The sequence below is a fragment of the Canis lupus genome, chromosome 6 (assembly GCF_011100685.1).
Source record: "Canis lupus familiaris isolate Mischka breed German Shepherd chromosome 6, alternate assembly UU_Cfam_GSD_1.0, whole genome shotgun sequence".
In the NCBI taxonomy this organism is placed as follows: Eukaryota; Metazoa; Chordata; class Mammalia; order Carnivora; family Canidae; genus Canis; species Canis lupus.
Genome location: NC_049227.1, coordinates 22474781 through 22499045, shown reverse-complemented (window position 1 = coordinate 22499045; position 24265 = coordinate 22474781). Strand labels below are relative to the sequence as shown.

The following is a 24265-nucleotide window of genomic DNA, read 5'->3' as shown; positions in this document are numbered from 1 at the left end:
GCTGTTTTGTTCCCTCTTGGTTTCCCAGCGCCCAGGAAGCATGGTTTGCTGATTAAATGCTGCTGTAATAGAGTAAGGATGCTCCCTATGCTCCAATTTGGCATTTTCCAAGAACTTCTAAAGTATTAAAATATATAATGTGCAGTGTAATAAATGCTTCCTGGAACTGAGAAAGGAGGTATGTCTGCCTAAGACGCCAAGAGTGACACTGAAGGCAACTGGGGCATTGGTGTCCCCAAGAAGGAACCCAGGCCCTTCTATCACCTCATCCTTCAGCCATGAGATTCTCTGCCAGCTTAGGGTCAGATAGCCCCTGCACGTCTGTTTCTTCATCCTATTTACCACAAGGTAAAAACTAGAAGTTTTGATACAAGTAGAGCAATACTTTGACAGGTCCCAAATGAAATCTCAAGAGCGAGGTAATTGCCTACTTCAACCCAGGGCCTCACACAGCGCTAAGGAATAAAAGGAGCAATGCTGCTGCTTACTGATACAGGACAGAGGGACCCATGTCAAACTGACCTTCGAGGAGCACAGAGAACTTTGTACCTTGGAAAGATATATAGGACAGGGATGCTGACATGATACACATATGCTGGTGTTAGCTGACACATCTGATAAACTTAACTGAAAACAAAATTTTTTTGAGGTATTAAGTCCTTTTATCCGCCAATACTCATCTGAAGGCCATGGGAGAGAAATTTCTTTCAGATACGCTGCTAGAAAAGACATTTTTTATATGCATGAATACCAATGACTAATCAGATAAGTCTTAAAAAATACTAAGCACAGTTAAGACTTGGGGGTGCCTGGGTGGCTCAGTTGGTTAAGCATCCGACTCTTGACCTTGGCTCAGATCTTGATCTCAGGGTTGTGAGTTCAAGCCCTGCATTGGGTTCCACACCCACCAAAAGCCTACTTAAAAAATAACCGAATTAAATATATTAAGTGAAGTCAATATAAACAAGCACTTTGTAGGCACTAAAAAACTGAAGACTGAGAAAAATATTGGTTTTATATATTTATTTTCAAAGGGAAAAACAGACAATTTAAATACAAGTCTAAACAGAATTACTCTGTCAAAGGCAGCAATAATGCCAAAACGCGTTCTCACTTCCAGACATTCGCCAGCATCTTCTGACTCTTCTCTCAGTGAAAAAAGGGGTCTGGCAAAGACAAAGTTCAGTGTTTCTTTTTGGTGCACTGACTTTTAAGGACTTTGAAAGTGCTCAATCCAGGGTAATGAAAGTTACAGACACTCAGAACAAGGTTTTATTTAAAAAGTTAACCACTTGATTATCCCAGAGCCTGAAAACAACAGCTAATGTTTATTAACAGGTTGCTTTACCATCAAGCACTGTGTTAAGTAATTTGCATTTGCTACTGAATTCTACGTTCAAGAAAGCCTCAGGTAGGTCCTCTTATTATCCCCTGCCTGATTAAGAGTCAGGCCATCTCAGCTTCGAGGACAGCAGGCTGAGCTGACTTTGGGTGTGTAACTAAGGGTGCTTAGTTACCTTGCTCAGTGTTTTATAGAAGACTGCTTTTAAGGGGAGAGCTGACAATCAAGGAAGTCCTGTCCGAGAATGAATTGTTCATGGCCCAGCTGAAGGATAAAGATAATCACTAAGGCCAGCCCCCATTGAGAGGCAGATAACCAGAAGGGGCCTGCATTTTATAGGCAGTGAAAATTTGTCAGACATTTCCAATTTTCCCATTTCTTCCCGAGTCTGTCTGTATTGAAGAACTACAGAGATTAATTAAGCAGGAGAACATGATTCCAGAAGTCATTTACCTGATCTCTTACTCATATACATCCTTCTTATCTGCAATGTAATCTACAATTTCTTGTGGACACATTAACTTCTCCGCATCTGTGTCAGGAATTTCAAATCCTGAAAGTAAAACGTACAATGCATAAGTGTAGAAAAAACAAATCCTTTAAAATTAAATGCATCTCATGCTTCCTTACCACCTTCGTACATGAAAATTTCCCAGCAACCCTGAATCCCATTTAAGTCATGGCCCAGTTATATTCTAGACAGCATTTCTATCATATTGAGTATGCTGGGTCTTTAAAAACTGTAATTCACAGGATAGAAAATGCAGCCATTTAAAATGTAAAATTTAGTCGTTTTTAGTGTATTCACAAGTCGTACAACCATCACTATCTAATTCCATAACATTTTCGTGACTATGTTCCCATCCTACCCCTAACTGATACCATCCCTCTAGTGAGCATAACCTGTGAGGAATTTTAAGTTCAGCTCTGCAGGACAGCACAGAAGCCCCCTTGGCTTTCATTCAGGCAACTTACTCAAACACTGGGCCATGGACCCTTCAGAAGCCTCCTGTGCACAGTTGTCTGAGACATAAGCATAACCTGGGAGTGTACATGGGAGGCACTGCAGGAAACCAGACCTGTGTATTCGTATGTATGTGTATGTGTGTATGTGTGTGTGTGTGTGTGTGTGTGTGTGTGTGTGTCTCCCTCCCAGGCACACCCAGTTACTTCTCTGGGGGTGGACTTTTGGGGTGCTCAGGTGTACTCAGCTTCTCCACAGGGAAGGTTCTGCCTTCATCGTGGAAGCCCCCACCTAAAGCATCCAAATCCCATCCTTCCCCAGACCTTGTCTGGTCACTCAGCCCTCAGCACCACACTGGGCAGCACTCAGCTGGCCCCACACAAAGTGCATTCTAATGGAGTGCAGTGTCCCTAGTACTGACTTCATCCAACAGTGGGCAGGTGGTGGCGGTGGTGTGGTGCTGTTTCTACTTATGTATTTGATTCAAATCCCAATTGTGGATCCCCAGCATTTCTTCCACTTAAGAATCATTTTGTGCAGACCCCAGACTTAGCCTATTACCAAATTCATCCTCCATGGCCATGATAATCTCCACTTGGTCCAAACTGTCTAAGCCCAGGTCTTTCATAAAGTGGGAATTTACCGAGAGCTGCAAGAAAGGAAGGCCAAACACAAAACTGAGTCAATGAAAGTAATTGCTTCTCAAGATAACAGAGAGGTATGATGTTACTTAATCATTACATAGAAGATTCTTCTTAATATAAAGAGGCCATATTTTAAATATGTGATATCCAGCATGTTATGTTTAACCTGTGCCAGCATATACTTGGTGTGTGCTTTGTGCTTTATATGTTAATTTATTCAAGCTTGTTCTGAAATGGTTAACAATATACACAAAGCTAATGATGGATTTCATTTTATGTATTTTATTAAGATCTTTGATCACGGCTCAGGAGAACTATCCTGGGGGCATAACATACAACGTGGTGACTATAACAACACTACAGTGCATACATGGAGGTTGCCAGGAGAGTAATCTTAAAAATCATCATAAGAAGAAATTTCTGTAATTGTGCCTGGTGACAGACGTTAACTAGACTCTTTGTAATCAATTCACAATTTGGGGCGGGTAGAGGAATCTTACACAGGCTCCACGTCTTGTACAGAGCCCGATGTGAGGCTCAATCTCACAACCTTGACATCATGACCTGAGCCAAAATCAAGAGTCAGATGCTTAACAGACTGGGCCACCCAAGCACACTGCCCCTTCCTTTTTTCAGTTCATAATATTATACAAATATGTTGTACACCTGAAATTAATAAAATGTCAATTAGACCTCAATAATAAAACCGCCACCATCCTACCTACACAGATTCAATTATTAAAGGAAATCTGTGCACTACTATGAGAAAAATGCCAGTGGTTAAGTTAAAAAAAAAAAAAAAAGCAGGGTATGAAACAACATTTACAGTATTTTGCCACTTGTGTTTTTAAAAAAGGGTAGAATGGGGCACCTGGGTGGCTCAGTTGGTTAAGCATCTGCCTTTGGCTTGGGTCATGATCCCGGGGTCCTGGGATCAAGGCCTGTGTAGGGCTCCTTGCTCAGCGGGGAGTCTGCTTCTTCTCCTCCCTCTGTCCCTACCCTACTTGTGCATGCATGGAGACTCTCTCTCAAATAAATCTTTAAATAAAAAAGGGTAGGAGATAAAGATCACATAGTACATAAAATACACATACATACATGTGTATACTTCTCTGAATATGTATTGAGTAGCTCTGGAAAGATACATGAGAAGCTGGTTCTGCTGGGTGCCTCCCAGAAAGGGAACTGGGTGGCTGGGAGTCAGGGAGACTTTTTCCTAAATATCCTTTTGGACCCTCTGAATTCTGTACCATTGATTAAATACTCATTTAAAGAAAAAACATTAAGCCACATCAGTTACCTTTTCTGGGTCAATCTTGTCATAGAGTTTCAAGACATAAAGAACCCGGTCCTTGATCCCCTCTAACGTCAGAGGGGGTGCATCGCTATACTGACGGCACAGCTGTGTACCTGGAACCTAGAACAAGGGCAGGAAGGGAGAATTGTTGAACCTCTGGGTCAGTGCACTAGCTCAGGTACCTTTCATAGCTTTTAGGGTTTCAGAGAGCCACCTCCTCTGATTCTAATCGTGGCCTTTAGGCCACTCAGAGTCACAACACTGGGTATTTCCAGAAGCCCTAGCATTCCAGCAGCATAAAAATGGGCCTCCTTTCCCCCTCAGAGCCAGGACTGGCCCTCCTGGCTCCCGTGTTCAGCCCTCAGGCTCTAGCCACTTGTCTGGCTCAGGGAGACTGGCTGCCACTAAAATCATGCAGGGTCTGCAGATAAGAATAAGTCTTGTGGCACCTTCTGCAACACCTTGCCACTCTAAGGCATCGTCACCTTTCATCAGCACACCTGAGTCAAAATAGCCCATCTAGACAGAGATGTCATGGTGGAGAGAGGCAGCTCACATGAGGACCACACACCAGCAGGTCTAATATTGCCCCCTGACCTCAGCCAGGACAAATGAGCCAGCTACCAACCCCAAGAATAGGGAAACCGATAGTCATTATAGTCCAATCTGTTTCCCTTCAGGGTAGGCTTGCCTTATTGCCACCAGTAAAACCATGAGCCTTTCTAACTTTTGCCATGATGGGAGGAGTATCTCAAATGTCTCTGATACTAACCTACTTGATACTCAGCTAGGCATTAGGGTGCTGGCTGGATCCTTTCACCAAATATGAAAGGAACTCTTTTAAGATAGGTTTAATGCCATGGAAGGCACAGTGCAGAACCAGAGAAAACAATACAGCTGTCTGACAGTTCTGCTCACTGTGGAAGTCCCTAATCTGAACTGGTTTACCTTTTAAAGTTGACTTTAAGTTTGGGAGTTCTTAAGTTAATTTGGAGTTCTCACAGCATTTCCCCAGAGATAGTGGGTTTGCATGTTGGGGCTCAGGTCCCCGAGACTGACAAAGGTCTATGGAAATCATAATAAAAACTACTGCCATATTAGCCAAACCTGTATACACCTCTGTGTAAGAAATATATCAAGGTGCCTGGGAGGCTCAGTCGGTTAAGCATCTGCCTTCAGCTCAGGTCATGATCTCTGGGTCCTGGGATCTAGCTGAGTTCCCCCATCACTTCGGGCTTCTTACTCAGCAGGGAGTCTGCTTCTCCCACTCCTTCTCCCTCTGGCCCTCCCCACCGCTTGTTCTTTCAAATAAATAATATCTTTTTTTTTTAAAGATTTTATTTATTTATCTGAGAGAGAGAGAGAGAGCGCACAAGTAGGGGGGAAGGGCAGAGGAAGAGGGAAAAGCAGACTCTCTGCTGAGCATGGAGCCCAATGTGGGGCTCTATCATGACCTGAGCTGAAGGCAGACAGCAGATGCTTAACCAACTGAGCCACCCAGGTGCCCTGATAAGTAAAACCTTAAAAAAAAAAAAAACAAAACAAAGAAATATTATCTTACAAAAAAAAAAATCAGGTACTGAAATCAGATTTAATCAGCAAGCTATAAAGATTAGATGAAGAGCTTTATGGATATTCTTTTTTTTAAAATTATTATTTATTTATGATAGTCACAGAGAGAGAGAGAGGCAGAGGGAGAAGCAGGCTCCATGCACCGGGAGCCCGACGTGGGACTCGATCCCAGGTCTCCAGGATCACGTCCTGGGCCAAAGGCAGGCGCCAAACCACTGCACCACCCAGGGATCCCGATATTCATTTTTTTTAAATTTTTTTCTTTATGGATATTCTAAAGGTATTTCTAAGTGCTTTCAGGGTTTAAGAGCAGTGGTTCTTTTTGTCTCGTGTATATAGCATCCTTTCCTTTCCAATTGCAACATGGGTTAAGGAGACCTCTGCTACAGGGACCTCTCCAGGCCTACTTACCCACAATCACTAGAAATCTCCAAGCCACAAATAAAATGAAGCAGCAGAAGGGAAAGAGACAGAGGAAGGAGCAAGGAGTTAAGTGGTGATGACCGAAAAGGGAGGAAAAAAGAAAAAAGGGGGAAGAATCTGATGGAGGCCTTGTCTGTGTGCACATCAAGAAGATATGAGGGAGGGGGCAGCCCCAGTGGTACAGCGGTTTAGCACCACCTGCGGCCTGGGGTGTGATCCTGGAGACCTGGGATCGAGTCCCACATCGGGCTCCCTGCATGGAGCCTGCTTCTCCCTCTGCCTGTGTCTCTGCCTCTCTCTTCACTCTCTCTGAATGAATGAATAAATCTTAAAAAAAAAAAAAAAAAAAGATATGAGGGAGGATTACTAGTGAGGAGAAAGAGAGAAAACTCCAGCTGTGCTGCAGAGCCCACAAGGAAGGAGGCCGCTGGAAGGGCACACGGTTCACTACCCCAAGGGGCCCGCTAGGGGTCAGCATCAACCCCAGTAGCCCAAGCAAGTGCCCGCTCCTAGGCCAGGTGTGCACCGCGCAGTGAAATAAAAGGGTTTCCATCTGGAGAGCACAGGCCAGTTCCGAAGTGGGGGGCTCCAGTGGGCTCAGCACAGGGCAGGCAGGTGTAGTGGGTGACAGCTCACTGGAATAAGCCTGCCTACATCTGTACCCTGGCACTAGCTTTACTAGCTTTTTGGCCTGGGCCATGTTACTTAACCCTCCTTAGCTTAGTGTCTGTTTCCTTAGCTGTAAAATAAGAACAAGCAACATTACAAAGCTCACAGCATTTGTGAGGATTCACTGAGGGAATGTGGAAGCCTCAGAACACTGCCAGGCACACCTACTGAGGGCTGTCTAGGGGGATCAGGGCAGTGACCTGCCAGTCTGAGACTCTGGTAGTCATGTGGTCCCTACGTACTTCCTACTCCTTCCCTCTCAGGCCTCCACTTCTGGTCTCTTTATGGACTTATCATAAAATCAGACTATGGCGCTGCGCTAGGCACTTTACAACCAGCACTTCTTTTAGTTCTGACATAAGTCCTTTACAGACAGGAAAGAGACAGAGAAAGTTAGGTATGCTCCCCAGGCCTCCCCAGCTTGGCCTCTTGGGAGGGCCTTACTGCTTTCTTCCTGCTGGATCTCAGCTGTTTAAAAAAAAAAAGAAAGAAAAAAAGAGGGGCACAGAACAGGTAAGCACCTCAGTGGTGTCCCCAACAGTCAACAATGTTTGTGGTGTTTTTCCCCCAAGGTCTGCACTTAACAATTATATGTGACACAAGTCACTTCCCACAGCCATCAGAGAAGGCACTGTGTGCAGGAAAAGAGTGACTACCCCCTAGAGTAGTAGAAACCAGTAACCTGGTGTGTCCATCAAAAAAGCATCTGTCTCTACTCGGGTACATCTCTGAACTAAGGGAAACTGAAGAACCTCAGTTTAAAGTTCAGGAGACTGGGATCCCTGGGTGGCGCAGCGGTTTAGCGCCTGCCTTTGGCCCAGGGCGCGATCCTGGAGACCGGGGATCCCACGTCGGGCTCCCGGTGCATGGAGCCTGCTTCTCCCTCTGCCTGTGTCTCTGCCTCTCTCTCTCTCTCTCTCTATGTGACTATCATAAAAAATAAATAAATGAAAGAAGAAAGAAAGAAAAGAAAGAAAGACAGACAGTAAGTTAGTTCAGGAAACTGCTTTAAATGCAGCTCTACCAACTGCCCCCTGGACAGCTCCACCCTAGTAGCAGACATCTCAACACTAGTCTGGAAAGAAGTTCGTTACCGTCTCCAAAATGCCTTCCACCTCTTTGCCACCTGGCACTCTGGCCAGGGACCTGAGAGCCAACCTCCACTCTTCCCACTGTCTCACCATGATGTTTGCTGGGCCACCCAGCCTAGCTGACTGGGAGGAAAGATCTCACTTACTCAACAAACCTTGTTTCATGTTCACTCCCTGCAACCTAAACAGAACATCCACATTCCTCAGTGCCTATCCACAACATGCTCCATTCCACAGGTACTCCGAGGGTCAAATGAAAGAGTGCCGGCTGTCCTGGCCTCTGCATGTGCTGTCACACTCTGCCCTGAGTGCATGAGAAACTGCTGCCTTTGAGATCGCGCTCACTGGGGGCACTAGTTAGGTCCCTCCTCTGTGCTGTACACACACCTGTCTTCACGTGTGGTTATGTCTTTTCTTAATACACAGGACCATCTCAACAGCCTGTGAGCTTTCTCATGTGCCAAGACTGTGCTTCGGGTTGGAACTACAAAGATAAATAAAACGTGATCTCTGCCCTCAGAGAAGCTTATGGACTAATGGAGAAGATCAATCCAAACAGATTATTTAAGTTGTAATAAAAAATATGGCAAGAGGGGCACCTGGATGGCTTAGTTGGTTAAACATCTGCCTTCAGCTCAGGTCATGATCCTGGAGTCCTGGGATAGAGCCCAGTTGGGCTCCCTGCTCAGCAGGGAGTCTGCTTCTCCCTCGCCCTGCCACTCCCCTGCTTATGCTCACGCTCATACATAAGTAAATAAAATCTTAAACAATTAAATGTGGTAAGAGCCATGACAGACTTATTTGTAGGCTGCTTCAGGAACTAGAATTGTCATTCAGTCCTTGACAGGCAAGAAAGAGACACCAAACTTAGAGTTAGCCCTGAAAGGACATGGGCATTCAAGGAGGGAAGGACTGGCCAAGAAAAAAAAAAAAAAAGTATGAAAGTGTAGTGGGTCTGTGTGGGAAGAAATGAGTTCATGTTGCTGGAGACTGAAGGTTAAGGTGGTATACAGACAGGCTCTGAGGCTGAGGCGCCCAGGGCCGTAGACCTGAAAAAGACAAAATAGCTAAGCTCTCCCTGAACAAGCATTTTGCCTTCATCTGGGTACCATGCCCCACAGAACTTTTTGGAAATCCTCTCTGTGCTCTGGCTTCAAGACAGTTCAGATTTGGGGGCCTGCCTGGTCCAAGTCAAGACTTCCAGGTTCTGCTTTAGGCCACTTCCCTTGTTTTTCTTACCTTCTATTTTATACTGTCTCCTATTTTTGTATCCAGGAGAACTGCTCTGGCTCCTTTTGGCTGGGGTAGGGTGTTTTTGTTTTTGTTTTGTTTTAGGATTTTATTTATTTATGAGACAGAGAAAGACAGAGACATAGGCAGAGGGAGAACCAGGCTCCCTACAGGGACCCTGATGCAAGACTTGATTCCAGGATCCCTGGATTCCCCAACCTGAGCCGAAGGCAGATGCTTAACCACTCAGCTACCCAGGTGCCTCTTGGTGGGGGGTTTAGAATGTAAATGAAGAACTAATCACCCTGGAGTCAGCACAGTGGATGGATCTGAGGAGAAAAAAAGTCTCATGGAACAGAACAGGTGGAATGTGCAATAGTCCAGATGAGATGAGCACAAGCTGGAGGTGAAGTTTGGGGTAACTGAGAAATAGGCAGGAACAGAAACCAAGAGAGTGAAGAGACCTTTGGAACTTAGCAACATTTAAGGATTAGACAGAAAGTGTCAACAGGGTAGGAGCAGAGGCGGAAGGAGAGAGAAAGGATGAACCAAAACAGAGTGTAGAACAGCCTAGGGAACACAGAAGGATGAGCTGGCAAGGTTACCAGGAGGCTGCAGTGTATCCAATGACGCTTCCTTTGTATTTAGCTCTTTACCTTCAACAGCTAGAATGAGGTCTGGCACATAATTGTCCCTCAATTTTTTTTTTTTTTTTGAACGAGTATGTAAGTGGTTGTTCTCTCCAATCAGGATGTAAGGTGGTTAAATGGGAACACTTAGTCAATATAAATATATACATATAAATCAAATGGTTCTTCTGCTGTATATGAACCAAGCAGAGGTAGTGGGAACATCTCTCAGCACCATAATGGTCCAAGGACCAGCAGCAGCAGCAGAATCTTCTGGAAGCCCACTGGAAATGAAGCCTCTCGGACCCCTTCCCAGAATCTGTATTTTAACCCAATGATCTGTAACAATCCAGAATGAGAATCCTTGCTCCATGAATAAGGACAATCACTTTGCACTTTAGTCTACCATGGAAATCAATCTCAGAGACAAAAACACCTGGCAACTCCACATAATGTCCTTTTAACTCTTAACTTCAGGGTGACACTTTGTTAACCTTTTGATTCAGGCAACAGGGCCAATGCCTTAATTAATTAATCCATTACGTTGTCAGTAAATCTCAACCCTAACCACCCGCAAGAATCACTTCGTGACTTAAAAAAAAAACTGGCACCTAGACCCCAACTCTTAGAGATAATGATTGATTTGGCCTGGGCATCCTCATTTTTTTTTTTTTTTTTAATTCTAACATGCAGTCAATACAGTTATACTAAAAAAAAAAAAAAAAAAAATACGGTTATACCGAAACCCCTATCATACTAAGTCCGCAGGTTTGAGGGGTTTCTCAGTTTGGCCTGGAGAGCCTACTCTATATTAGGGCAGTGGTTCTTGCTCTCGGCAGAACCCGTTAGTCACCTGGGGGAACTTCAATGAAAACCCATGCCTAGGGCCTCATCGCAGAGAAGTCCATCACAATCGGCCGCTGGGGGACGGGGTGGGCAGGGAGCTGCCCTCCTCCTCCCCAGCGGCCCGGGGGTTTTGAATGCGCGACCAGGGTCGGAAATCACGGCCGGCCCTAAAGAGAATTTCTGCGTCGCAGAGATTTCACCGGACAGAAAGGGCTAGATACTACTTTTCTCCTATCTTTACTTCCAGGAGGCCCGTAAACAGGCAAAAGGCACAACAGGGAGAAAGCCTGGGCGACAACCGCTCTGGAGAAGACTGTAGGCCAGTGTGGCTCCCCCCAGAACCCGGTCACGGTACCTGCCATTGTCACCACGACTAACGGACACCAGTATGCGGGAGCTTGCCTAGCACCCCACCTAGGTGCCCTCAGAAACCTCTCCGCGCCCCCGTGAAGCAGACCATACCCCAACCTCGCCGCTCAGGCCGGGCAGCGAGGTGTCGCTGCCGGGAGACTTGCCCGAAGTTTCGGAAGGCGGCAGCGAGCGTTCGAAGCCGGGGGCGGTCGCCGGGAACGTCCGCGCGGCGGCTCGTACGCACTAGGTCACCCGGACTCCCAGCAGGGGTCAACCCAGCACCGCGGGGGCTGGCAGGGGCGGGGCGCCACGGGGACCCCGGGCACCCCGCCGCGGCTGGCCTGGCCCCTCCCCCGCACCGCCACCCCGATCCCTGACCCCTGCCGAGCCCCAGCAAAGTCACCGCGAGTCACCTGCGCGAGCACCGGGGCTGCCTGCCGAGCCCCAGGCCTCGTCCGGGCTCCCGCGGGGCACAGCGTGGTGCCGAGCGGCCGGGCCGCGGCCAGCGTGGGAACCCGGGGCAGCGGCGCCAAGGCCGCGGGCAGTCGGCGGACACAAGCCGAAAGGACACGAGCCGCCATGCCTGCGCCAACCCAGGATGCACTGCGCCCCGCGCTCCGGCCCAGGGTCCTCGCCGCCCCGCGCGCAGCGGACGCACGGAGCGGACGCACAGAGCGGCGCAGCCGGACGCCGCCGGCTATAGCGGCCCCTGGCGGCTCCTGGCGGCACTGCGCCCCGGGTTGTGCACAGGTGTCGAAAGGGTCCCGGCCGGCTCCGTGCCAAGGGCCTGCAACTCTGGTCTCCGCTGGATTTCAAGATGAAATATGATTGATTAGATGATAGATAGATAGATAGATAGATAGATAGATAGATAGATAGATAGATAGATAGATAGATAGATAGATAGATAGATAGATAGATAGATAGATAGATAGATAGATAGATAGATGATACATGATAGATGATAGACATAGATTAGATGGATGGATGGATGGGATAGATAGGACAGATAGATATTGATAGATAATAAGTAAAAAATTATTTAATAGGTCAAAACTCAATATAAAATAAGAATGTCAAAAATCAATTTAAATACGTTAAGGCAGGAAGCCTGGGTGGCTCAGTGGTTGAGCGTCTGCCTTTGGCTCAGGGTGTGATCCTGAGGCCTCAGGATCAAGTCTGGCATCCGGCTCCCTGCAGGGAGCCTGCTTCTCCCTCTGCCTGTATCTCTGCTTCTCTTTCTGTGTCTCTCATGAATAAATAAGTAAATAAAATCTTTAAATAAATAAATAAATAAATAATAAATAAATAAATAAATAAAGCTAATAAATGTGGGAATTATAATAAAACAATATACATGTTTAAATTTTAACAATATGGGACGCCTGCGTGGCTCAGCGGTTGAGCGTCTGCTTTCGGCTCAGGGCGTGATCCCAGGTCAGAGGATCGAGTCTGGCACCAGGCTCCCTGTGAGGAGCTTGCTTCTCCCTCTATGTCTCTGGCCCTCTCTCTGTGTCTCTCATGAATAAATACATAAAATCTTTAAAAATAAAAAATAGGGCAGCCCCGGTGCCCCAGCGGTTTAGCGCCACCTTCAGCCTGGGGTGTGATCTTGGAGACCCTGGATAGAGCCCCATGTCAGGCTACCTGCATGGAGCCTGCTTCTCTCTCTGCCTGTGTCTCTGCCTCTCTCTCTCTCTCTCTCTGTCATGAATAAATAAATAAAATTAAAAAAAATAAAATTGAACAATGTATATAAGTAATACAGCTCATGAAAAGTGGGTGAGAAGAAATTTAAATGTGCTAATCTCTATTTCTTTTTTTTTTTTTTTTTAATCTCTATTTCTTAGCAAGGAGCTCAAGGATATTGATTGAATCCAAATGCAGAAAAACAAATCCAAATTCTGAAAACTGCCTGGATAGACAATCCACCAATGCCTTCAGAAGTCTTCAGTTTATTTTCACTTTTGTTAAATTCAAGTGTAATAAAATGTGGTGCCTTTAATTTAAAATAGACTGCATGGGGCACCTGGCTGGCTCAGTCTGAAGAACATGCGACTCTTGATCTCCAGGTAATGAGCTCAAGCCCCATGGTGGGTGTAATGATTACTAAATAAAATATAATAAACTTTAAAAAAATAAAAATAAAATAGACTGCACAATACCATCTCACTGCTGTAAAATTGTTTCTATTTATGCACTCATTAAGAAATTGAATATCTGTTATGTGCTAGCTGCTACAGCAGTGGGCAAGCCAGGCAGTCTGTTCTCATAGAGTTTATATTCTAGTGAGAAAATAGAAAATAAGCAAATAAAAATTTTAAAAACCCACCTCCCCTAAAACAAAAAATCCAGGGAAGTAGTGATAAGTACAAAAAATTTCCATGGATGAACAATAAAGTAGTAGGGGAATAGTGAGAGATGACAGCAGGTGCATTATTTTAGTTAGGGTGGTTCTTGAAGGCCTCTCTTAGGAGGTGATATCTGAGCTGAGACTTCCATCAATTTGGAGGAGGGAAGACAGAGCCTTGGGAATCACCCTGCTGCTGGTGATACCAACCAGAGTGTGGGTGGCAATGCAAACAGTTGACCCCAGGCTCCTCTAGCATCCTGATTCCATCACCATCACTTCACTGTTTATTAATCAGTTGGAAGTATAATTGGATCACCTTCTTTGGGAATGGTCCAGCTCCATTTGGGGTGGCAGCTTTCTATTTCTGCAGAAAACCAGCAGCCAAAAAAATCTGATTGGAGTCTGAGGATCATGGCCCTTTAAATCTACTTCAGCCACCAGTGACACAGCAGCCTCTGATTACTCCTTCCTGGTCACACTCCGGGACAGACCCATGGGACAGACATGTAGTGTGACCGTGCAGCATTAGCAGAAGAGGGAGCATGCAACAAGAGCCTGCTAGACTACTAAGCCCCCAACTAGAACCCTAGTTTGCCACGACCTATCTGTGTTATATTGCATCCATTTGGTCAAAAATAATAAATCTCCTCTTATTTAAATGACATATTTTGGGAGACCTACTTTTTCCTCCAGCAAACACATAAAATGTCAGCCTCCCTGGTTCGTAGGGTCGAAGGCTGAATATTAAGATTGAGATCAAATCTTCAGTGGCTGGAAAGATTTAGGAGAGGTCACTGGTGCCTCCCAGTAGCACCCCCATTGAAGGATATGGAATCAGCTTCCTCCATACATCATCCCCCCAGCCACCCATTGTCCCTCCCTCTTTCCAGCGCATTTACACTATTGTGTCACCCCCTCCCGCCACTTTCCTCTTCTCCCCTATGTCCTCAACCCTCTACTTTCTCCTGGCTCTTTCCCTTGAGCCCATAAATATGCCAGTTTCTCCTGGTTTAAAAACAAGGCCAGAGGGCAGCCCCGGTGGCGCAGTGGTTTAGCGCCGCCTGCAGCCCGGGGTGTGATCCTGGAGACCCGGGATTGAGTCCCACGTTGGGCTCCCTGCATGGAGCCTGCCTCTCTCTCTGCCTGTGTCTCTGCCTCTCTTTTGCTCTCTCTGAATGAATAAAAATAAATAAATAAATAAATAAATAAATAAATAAATAAATAAATAAATAAATCAATCTCCACTCTTGCCTCCATAAATCCACTCTTCACTGTGTTGCTAGAGTGGGAGCTTATTACTCCACTGGTCAAACCCTACACCCGCTGAATAAAGTTCAGGTTTGTTAACATGCATCACCAGCTCCCTGGCTACCTCTTTAGCTTCCTCGCTCCATCCCCCGCAGCATAATTCATTCTCCTGCAATCCTGAGTTGTGTATAGTTCAGGCCATACTGTGCTTTCTCTTGGAACGCCCTTTGCTTCTGCTCTGACCTATTTACCCAGCAACACTCCGCTAAGTTGTCATTCTTCACGGAACTTTTATGGAACTCCTTTGTGTTGTGCTAACTGTCCAGCCTTTGAGCATTCTGAACATAACCCTCTCAATTTAAAACACGGTATTTATTGCTTTGTGTCACGGTCTCTCTCATTAGACTTTGCGAAGGCCAGGGGCCTCACAGCAATCATTTTCATACCTACAAGTATGCGTTCACTGTTTGTTCAACCGTTACTGAACTTATGTAAGTACTGCTTAGCTCTGTTTAAATCTTATAGGGGACAAATTTCTCAAGATCCCTGAGTAAATTAAATCTTTGTGTGGGGCACTTGGGTGGCTCAATGGTTGAGCATCTGCCTTCAGCTCTGCCTTCATAACCCTGGGGTCCTGGGATGGAGCCCCACATTGGGATCCCTGCTCAGTGGGGAGTCTGCTTCTCCCTCTGCCCTCTCCCCACTCTGCTCATGTTCTCTCTCTCTCTCAAATAAAAAAAATAAAACCTTCTGGGGAGCCCTGGTGGCTCAGCAGTTTAGCGCTTCCTTCAGTCTGGGGTGTGATCCTGGAGACCCAGGTTCAATCCCACATCAGGCTCCCTCCACAGAGCCTGCTTCTCCCTCTGCTTGTGTCTGTGCTGCTTTCTCTCTCTGTCTCTCATGAATTAATAAATAAAATCTTTAAATAAGTAAAACCTTTTAAAAAACATAAATCTTTGTGAAAAGCCCTCTATTATCTATGATGTACCAGCAAATAATTGTTATCACATTTAGGCTAGAGATAGTGGGAACGGAACAAGTATAAGAGAGAAAGTTGAATTCTTTATGCCATTGTATCAAAGGGAAATAATGAAGTTAGCAAAAACCATGCTAGCAAACATTACAAAAATGGTCTTTAAAAGAGAAGTAACAGAGCAAATAGGTTATATGGATCATGAATACATACTCATTCAGTAAGAATGTTGAGCAAATATTTAATTGAAGGAGACAAAATTTCTGATGACACCACCCAGTTAGAACCCTAAGGATCTCTGTCTCTCAAATCAAGTAGGCAAAGGTGAAGATGATGAGCTCAGGACACACTGCTCTGTTGCCTCAAAGTAACTCTACTGACACCACAGCACTGGAACCAAGGATGCACATGAGAAGGTAAAAGAACAATGGCATTTCTAAACTGGCATATTTTAGTAGGCTCTGTATTTATTACCTTTAGTAGTTATGTAAAAACAAAGCATTACAAATAGCATAAAAAGCATATTGCGTGTTAGTATACTAAGTTAACTGAAATTTGCTTATTATGCAAGCATTACTGAGTGTTCTAATTATAAAATAACTAGTTGTTCTGAAAATTATCTAAAAGAATAGGAAAAAGAAGACAACAGGCCAAGCAGAATGTATCAAAATAAATATTTATTAACATCGGAAGCTTTATGTACACCTTTAAAAGCAATTGTGCAGACATGAGGAATTACAAAAATTGACCTAAAATCATTTCTCCCAAAGTATAAATGAACATTCAAGATCAGTGGTGCCACTACCATCAGAATAAAAAGATGTGTCTGAATGAATACAAGTAATTAGTTTAAATGTCACCCAGATATCCTTTATAGCTACAACTCTAAAAAATACTAATTGGTCAAAAAAAAAAAAAATCCAGAACGCTGTGTTTTCATATCAGTAGCGGTATACAAATATATTTCCATCTTTTTGTCCAGCCAGCAAATGAGAATCTGTACCTGACCATTTAACAAAGGACCAATGCTGGTCAGAGATAGGTGGGAGGAGAGCGGTACAATGACCCAGAAGTAGGTCCCAAATGGCAATTGTTCCAGAAGTCAACACTGCGGCTGCAAAATGATCTTTCACGTCCCCCTCCAGGAACCTAATATCAAGCAGAGAAAAAAAAAACCCATTCAAATCACAAATTCAAAGAATTTTTTTCGTTAAGCCAAAAATCATGCTCCCAGAGCAACCACAAGAACAAAAATACCTGTAAATATGACACCTATGTTTGCCCCTCAAGGACTGCTGGCAAGTGTGTTGTGGTTTTGGATGCAATCATGTGTCCAGTCCCTGGCCGCTCACAGGAACTTGCCTTCCACTCTTCAAACTGGCCACGCTTGGTCAACGCCGGCATCTTTGCTCTTGCTATTCCCTCTTTAGCAAGCCTGGATTTTGCCATCATTCAGGCCTGTCAACCTCTGTAGAAAGGTCAGGCCTAATCTCTTGTCTACAGAAGTGTACATATGCACACTGTTTCCCATCGCATTTCCTGTTTCCTTTTCACGTGTGAGATTATCCTTTTTTCATATCTGGGGGGGTATCTCTCCTACCAAATGTAAACATCATAGAGCAGAAATCTGGTTATCTTTTTAAGACAGGGGCTCTGCATTAGCTGCTTGGGTCTGAATTCTAACAAAGTAAGAGCTTTGTGACCCTCTGTGACCCCGAAGTTCTTCGGCTTTATCAGTGAAATATGAATTATGATAGAGTTGATATAAAAAGCTTAGCAGTACTAAATACATAGGAAGGGCTTAATACAGTTTTATTCCTCACTGCCATACCACCAGTACTTCGAAGAGTGCCTGGGACACAGTCAATCCTTAGTGAATATTCTGAGTGAACTGGATGACATTTTTTATTCTGAGCTCCCACTCAACTTTGTGTAGCTGACTCCTAACACATTTTTTGAAACTCTGTAATCTTCTCTGATACTCTGTCCCCAGCCCTCCACTGCCAGTAACTCTCCATTCTTTGTGGTCCAAAACACTGCAAGCCTTGGGGCATTTTGTGCACTGAACAGTAGTGTCTAATTTTCTCTTATTTCCATGAGATTAGAAACAATATGGCCCTCTACAGAATCAGCACCAGAGAGGTTTCAGGGCTTGCTAAACAAATGGTTTTGAAGAGTGACGAAGGAAATGCTTGATGGAGTAGTTCTCTTTACCCTCAATTGAAGAGAACTAGTGACTATGGTTCTCTCTTCAAATCCAAAGAAACAAGTTCTATATAGAAGCACGTATTGCAGATGATAGTTATGAGGTTCCCGTTGAGCTAAGAACAGTTGCAGAAATACCACAGCTGGCTAAGTGCAGAGGGAGAGAGATGGTCTTTTAGAACACTGATCCAGCCAGCTTTGCACAAGACCCAAAGAAACACAGAAACATACATTGTATCTATCAAACTTACTTATCTTTGCATATTGTTAAAGCTAGACTTTGTGGTCTTGATCTACTAGATCTATTTTCAGTCTTTGCTGCTGATTTCAAATGTAAAGAAAGGTAATCTCTGGGAATGACATGTTCAGATGTGGCTGGGTTGGCCTAATGATACAAGCACTGCTTCAGAGCTCTAGAAAGCTTATATAATCCTTGGGATGCCAATAACTGTATCACTGATACATCAATCTTCTCATCAGTCAGTAGGTAAATATCAACTGCTTACATGATGGAGACTCACTCCATTTTCAAAGTAAAAGATACCTTCCTAAATAACTTAAAACTTAAATTTTAATTTAGGTTTAAATTTAAGTTTAAACTTAAACTTAAAACTTTAATTTAGGTTTTATGGAAAGGTCATTTATGTAGAGAAAACTAATTGTTTATATTCAAAGTGGGTTTTTTTTCAAAGTGGGTTTTGTTATGGGAAAAGACAGGGTTTGAATATACATAAGATACCTATCCTACCCCGTATTGGTAGGGATCAGAATGTAGGGAATCTGGGGTTTGATTCAGATCTACTAAGCTTTACATTTCTTCCTGCTTCTTAACATTCTTATGATCTGCAGTATTGCTTGGTTTCCATTCATTTAAGTGACACAAAAATATCTGGGTTTTGTATTTGCACACGTGCCTTCCAAAATGTCATACTCAGTGAACAGCAGCATACACTTGCCTTCCAGCCTGCCCTTGAGGAAGACAGTACAGCATCACCCCCACACTCAGAGTTGTCTTAGGGTTAATCACGATCAGCTGAAACACAGGGCTTCCCAACAGCTCACTCTCTTTGGCACAAGGATGACTCAGAACAACAAACAGGAGCCCCTAATTTAAGAGAAAAATTAATAACCAAATAAATCAGCAAGAGTACGGTGGGGAAAACAAAGGGTTGACAGAAAGACAAAACCAAAGAATTACAAGAATTGACCAACAGTCTCTTGAGTATGCAGGATTTAATCACTAGCTCTTTTTTTTTTTTTTTTTTTCCTTAAGGCAAAAGCTGTTGAGATTATTGATGAGCTGGACATATGGCATCTTTAGCACAGGGCTCAGCCAGCCTTGCCAGTGGGAACCTAGTGGACTTGTTAATTTCCTCCACCTTAGATACAACTAATATCTCATGCCAACCATTTGGGAAAATGCTGTCAGAGGCAAAGAGGGCATATAAACATGCAGAGGGAGTCCTCAAACTGCAGATATTCATTGGTAAGTTGATTTTTGAAAATTTGGAACACATTTTACCCGGAAAAATAATCTTTTAAGTGGTGACTGGATTTTTAGGCCAGTCTGCAGATAGCCTATTTGCACTTATAGAGTAAGAGTGACCAAAAAAAATACACCATCACCTATGGTTGTCTTCATGGGAAACTGTGTTACAGACTTCTCCTGGCTTTAAAATCACATGTTCTAATAATAAAATTATTGTGCGTGGAGACATACATATCACACAGACATACATACCTACACATATATGATATATATGTATGTTACATATTGAAAGTAATCCTCTTTGAGGGTAAAATGGGGAAAATTAATTATAGAGCCGTATGGGATTAATAACATTCATGTCTATTTTATACATTTCTAGAATGACTGCATTATTATAATGAGAAGAAATCACTTAGAAACCTAGGTCAAGAAAAGGTTAGATGGCATATATTTAAAAGGGTTGGCAAATTGTGGCCCACAGGCCAAATCTGGCTCAGTGCTTCTCTCTGTAACCATGAGCTAAGAATGGTTTCTAAATTCTGAAATGGTTGAAAAAAAGATAAGAAAAATATTTTGTGATGCATGAAAAAAATCATATGAAATGAAATTCAAGTTCTAGAATGTTCTATTGTCCAAAAAAGTTTACGTGGATCATGGCCACGCCCATGTGTTTTCATTTTATCTATGGCAGACTTTTAGTGCTACAGCAGCAGAGCCGAGCAGTTGCAACAGAGACCATGTGGCCTGCAAACCTGAAGATATTTACCATCTGGTCTTTTTCTTTTTCCCCTTTTTAACCATCTGGTCTTTTTTACAGAAAAAGTTTGCGATTCCTGTACAATAATATTAACTTTTTTCTGAAAGATGGCTTCATGGAGAACCTTTACGTACTATCTCCCACCTTTCTCTGTTAAATGCTTTACTATCAGGTAGGCATTAATGTTGTAATAACAAAGATATAAAGTCATTTCAATGCCTAGTTGGTAAATGTAATAATTCCAGAGATGAAATTTTATTTTATGAACCTTTTATTTTAAGGATGGAAAAAGTTGGGCAGCCCTGGTGGCTCAGCGGTTTAGCGCTGCCTCTGGCCCGGGGTGTGATCCTGGAGACCTGGGATCGAGTCCCACATCGAGCTTCCTGCATGGAGCCTGCTTCTCCCTCTGCCTGTATCTCTGCCTCTCTCTCTCTGTGTCTGTCATGAATAAATAAAAATCTTAAAAAAAAAAAAAAAAGGAAAAAAAAGAAGAAAGTTAGCCTTGGGGCACCTGAGTGGCTCAGTTGGTTAAGCCTCTGACTCCTGGTTTTGGCTCAAGTCATGATCTCAGGGTTATGAGAATGGAGCCCCACATCAGGATCTGCCCTCAGTGTGGAGCTGCTTAAGTTTCTTTCTCCCTCTTCCTTTGCTCCCTCCCCACACACCATGCTCTCTCAAATAAATAAATCTTAAAAAAAAAAAAAAAAAAGCCTCAAAGTAAGGTGACAGATTATCTAAGATCACACAGCTTCTGAGTTTGAGTCCACAGATCCTCAGGAAAGGTGCATCTCTGCATTCCAAGCCGGAGGTGGTGTTGTGTACACAGCTGCAGCTGAGGCTGGGAAAGTCAGTTTCCATACAAGCATGGAGCCACCTACTACTGCCTTTGCTTGTGGCTCGATTGTGGGTACTGAAAAGTTACCCCTGACTCATAGCATCTGCCTTCAGCCTGTTCAGATGTCCAAACTAGACCATAAGCCAAGTCTACCAACATAATGGCTGAGAAGCTATTCGTTTCTATGTGACAACACTAAAGCCTAAGGGAAAAACATGTCTAGGATCAATTTAATCCATCTCTCTAAGGGCACTCAGTCACATCATAAATCATTTATGGCAATGTGGTTGGGAGTGAAGTCCGGTAACAGGCATGATATTTCTTGGTATAAATTCACAGCTAGAAATAAATGTTTGCCTTTAGGTCACAACAGCCAGAAAATTTACTGAGCCGTCATATTATACCAATACTTATCTTCATCCACAAATTTCAAGCAAGAATAAATGCTGTAACTCAGTTTGGACAACAACAGGCAACAGAGAGGTTCTGTTAATTACTTCTTACTAAGCTACTACTGTTACTCAGTGGGACCATTAGCAACACACAAAATAGACACAAAGCAGTCCAAATAGATGATCACTTACCATTTCAGAATAGGCTTTGCGACAAACTGAAGCTTGGTAGCGATCACCAATGTGCATCTTTTTCAGGAGCTGACCAGTCTTTAAATTCCTTAGATACCAAAAATAAGGAAGCTGATAACATTCTTCTAGCAAACTGGCTTTCACATAATATTTTCTTATTTATCACAACATCCTTTTAGGAAGTGACCAAGGGAGAAACTAAGGGATATGGTACCTTAGTTTTGTTTAGTTACAGATTTAGCTAAAAAATAAGGACTACTGGTTAACACTGCCAGTAGTTTAACTTGACAGTTCAGCCTTAGATTCAATCTGCTATATCACTAGGAATAAATCTCTCCAAACTCCATGAGAAGTTTTCACTTACCTCAGTTAACTAGGTATTGAAATCAGGCACACAGTATGGCTCTAGCATTATGATTTTGTTACACTCCTTAGCATTATTGGGCATTTGTGATGTTGGTAACTGCTCTACCTGGGACGCTACTGATGAAAAACCTTCAGTTGGTTTCCCATTACCCACAAGATAGAGACTATATTCCTTTTCGTGGTATTTATAATCCTCATGAATCCAGTGCTGTGATACTGTATTACTCACTGTTCCCCATTATGCATATTCCTGGCTCTGCACCTTCGCTCAAGCTAGTGTCCAAACACCTTCCCCATTACTGACCAAGTCCCATCCTTGTTATCCACCAATGCCCTTCCCTTCTTTATAGCCTTATGTCCTGCTTCCTCCCAGCGGCAGGAGCTCAACTTAGACTCTCTCACTTCTCCCAGTCTGCACCAATCCACAGAAATCTCCTCTCATTCACTTCCCTACAGTACTGTCCATATGCCCCATTTTTTATTTAATATAGACTATAACGGGGTGTAATGTGTTCATTCGACCAACACTTCGAACATTCTGTGGACCAGGCTCTGGACATAAAAACTGAAGAAGGAAAACTAAACGTACATAAGCAAGGTTTTCCTCGCCAAGAACAACAAAGGATTCAGCCCTACAGAGGTCAGTACATGATCTCTATTTAGTAATTGCTCTTCTCCCCAAGTCCCAAAGTACCCTGTCCGAATTTGTCTCACTCTTTTGTCTAAACTGTAAAGGAATTGTATTAGAATTGTATACTTTGAAAAAAAAAAAAAGGAATTGTATACTTTGAATTGTAAAACAATCTCATTTACTTACTAAATTTTAGAGGCCTTGGAATGAGAATTCATATCTACATTTCTCATAGAAAGTGATATAGTTTGAATGATTGAAAGATGGGTGCTCAGTTAGTACAGCTTGACGAAGATTAAATATTTAGACCTTCACCAAGAGTTTCAAAAGGGGCCACTTGAACCTTGAGTATAACATGATGCTTTAGAGATTTAATACATCAGAAGTTAAACAGGAACTACTATGTGTAAATATAAAAGTATATAGAACCCAGAAGGTAAATGATAGCTGTTTTTTAAAAATATTTTATTTATTGGTTTATTTATTTATTTTTAAGGATTTTATTTGTTTATGAGAGACACAGACAGAGAGGCAGAGATACAAGTGGAGGGAGAAGCAGGCTCCCTGCAGGGAGCCCAATGCAGGACTCGATCCCAGGACCCCAGGATCATACCCTGAGTCAAAGGCAGACACTCAACCACCGAGCCATCCAGGTATCCTGATTTTATTTATTTATTTATTTGAGAAAGAGGGAGGGAGAGCGAGCGAGCAAGCAATGAGAGAGCGCCCAAGAGCAGGAGCAGAGGGAGAGGGAGAAGCACACTCCCCGATGAGTGTGAAACCTGATGTGGGGCTCGATCCCAGGACCCAGGGATTATGACTTGAGCCAAAGGCAGATGTTTAATTGACTGAGCCACCCAGGCGCCCCAAAAGATAGCTTTTTTGTTTTTTAAAGATTTTATTTATTTATTCATGAGAGACACAGAGAAAGAGGCAGAGACATAGGAAGAGGGAGAAGCAGGCTCCATGCAGACAGCCCATTGTAGGACTCAATCCTGGGACTCTGGGATCACGCCCTGAGACAAAGGCAGACACCCAACCACTGAGCCACCCAGGCGTACCCCAAATGATAGCTTATTTTTTTAAAAAAAGATTTTATTTATTTATTCATGAGAGACACACAGAGAGGCAGAGGCACAGACAGAGGGAGAAACAGGCTCCCTGCAGGGAGTCTGATGTGGGACTCGATCCCGGATTCCAGAATCATGTCCTGAGCCAAAGGCAGAAGCTCAACCACTGAGCCACCCAGGTTCCCAATGATATATATAAATATTTTTTAAAGATTTATTTATTTATAAAAATAAAATAAAATAAAATAAAGATTTATTTATTTATGATAGAGAGAGAGAGAGACGCAGAGACGCAGAGGGAGAAACAGGCTCCACACCGGGAGCCCGACGCGGGACTCGATCCCGGGACTCCAGGATCGCGCCCTGGGCCAAAGGCAGGCGCTAAACCGCTGAGGCACCCAGGGATCCCCCTGATAGCTTTTTTTTAAATAAAGGTTTTATTTATTACTCATGAGAGACACAAAGAGAGAGAGAGAGGCAGAGACACAGACGGAGGGAGAAGCAGGCTCCATGCAAGGAGCATGATGTGGGACTCCATCCCAGGTCTCCAGGATCACACCATGGACTGAAGGTGGCGCTAAACCGCTGAGCCACCTGGGCTGCCCTCAATGATAGCTTTTGATAGACAATATGATCTATACATCTTTAAATATCCTAAACAAGGTGTTAAGGCAGGCTCTGAGAATAGATACAAGA

The 24265-nt window shown here is 43.6% G+C and overlaps 3 protein-coding genes and 1 long non-coding RNA gene across 8 annotated transcripts in view; 2 read left to right on the top strand and 2 right to left on the bottom strand.

The window, feature by feature from the left end:
• The window catches only part of UBFD1 (ubiquitin family domain containing 1), a 33340-nt gene extending 22082 nt beyond the window's left edge, over positions 1–11258 (top strand). The window contains exon 7 of one of the 2 annotated variants that reach the window (XM_038540038.1): positions 10955–11258. In XM_038540038.1, coding sequence (XP_038395966.1) covers positions 10955–11026 — 72 coding nt within the window. In that variant the 3' untranslated portion in view covers positions 11027–11258. Of the gene's footprint in view, positions 1–8428; positions 8609–10954 lie in introns of those variants that run through there. The other variant, XM_038540040.1, reaches the window with a different exon arrangement.
• On the bottom strand, positions 1009–11654 carry NDUFAB1 (NADH:ubiquinone oxidoreductase subunit AB1). Of its 2 annotated transcripts, none has more exons than XR_005360796.1 (5): positions 11063–11230; positions 4251–4367; positions 2868–2955; positions 1796–1895; positions 1009–1166 (listed from the first exon to the last, which is right to left on the bottom strand). XR_005360796.1 is itself a non-coding variant. In XM_038540044.1 (5 exons), the coding sequence occupies exons 1-4, from the start codon at positions 11637–11639 to the stop codon at positions 1804–1806; spliced, it is 465 nt and encodes a 154-aa protein (XP_038395972.1). In that variant the 5' UTR covers positions 11640–11654; the 3' UTR covers positions 1009–1166; positions 1796–1803. The 2 variants fall into 2 exon arrangements, 1 of the variants encoding a protein (XP_038395972.1); XM_038540044.1 differs by lacking the exon at positions 11063–11230 and adding an exon at positions 11472–11654.
• Positions 11655–14663: 3009 nt separating this feature from the next.
• On the top strand, positions 14664–23052 carry LOC111096275. 3 transcript variants are annotated; one of them, XR_005360798.1, is made up of 6 exons: positions 14684–15150; positions 15948–16048; positions 19111–19323; positions 20144–20255; positions 22360–22508; positions 22996–23052. It is a non-coding gene; the product is annotated as an uncharacterized LOC111096275 (long non-coding RNA). The 3 variants fall into 3 exon arrangements; XR_005360797.1 differs by having other exon boundaries at positions 14664–15150; positions 19111–20255; XR_005360799.1 differs by lacking the exon at positions 20144–20255 and having other exon boundaries at positions 14744–15150.
• PALB2 (partner and localizer of BRCA2) overlaps positions 16319–24265 on the bottom strand; it is a 28183-nt gene continuing 20236 nt past the window's right edge. The window contains exons 11-13 of the mRNA XM_038540031.1: positions 21503–21590; positions 18794–18942; positions 16319–16781 (exon numbers count right to left, since the gene is read on the bottom strand). Of these exons, the coding sequence (XP_038395959.1) occupies positions 16574–16781; positions 18794–18942; positions 21503–21590 (445 nt within the window). The 3' untranslated portion in view covers positions 16319–16573. The remainder of the gene's footprint in view (positions 16782–18793; positions 18943–21502; positions 21591–24265) is intronic.

Coding starts and splice junctions, on each gene's coding strand:
- NDUFAB1 (XM_038540044.1), bottom strand. CDS start 11,639: ATGGCGGCTCGTGTCCTTTCGGCTTGTGTCCGCCGACTGCCCGCGGCC. Junction 4,368..11,471: donor CAGCCCCGGTGCTCGCGCAG/GTGACTCGCGGT, acceptor CCCTTGTTCTAG/GTTCCAGGTACACAGCTGTG. Junction 2,956..4,250: donor ACAAGATTGACCCAGAAAAG/GTAACTGATGTG, acceptor CCTTTCTTGCAG/CTCTCGGTAAATTCCCACTT.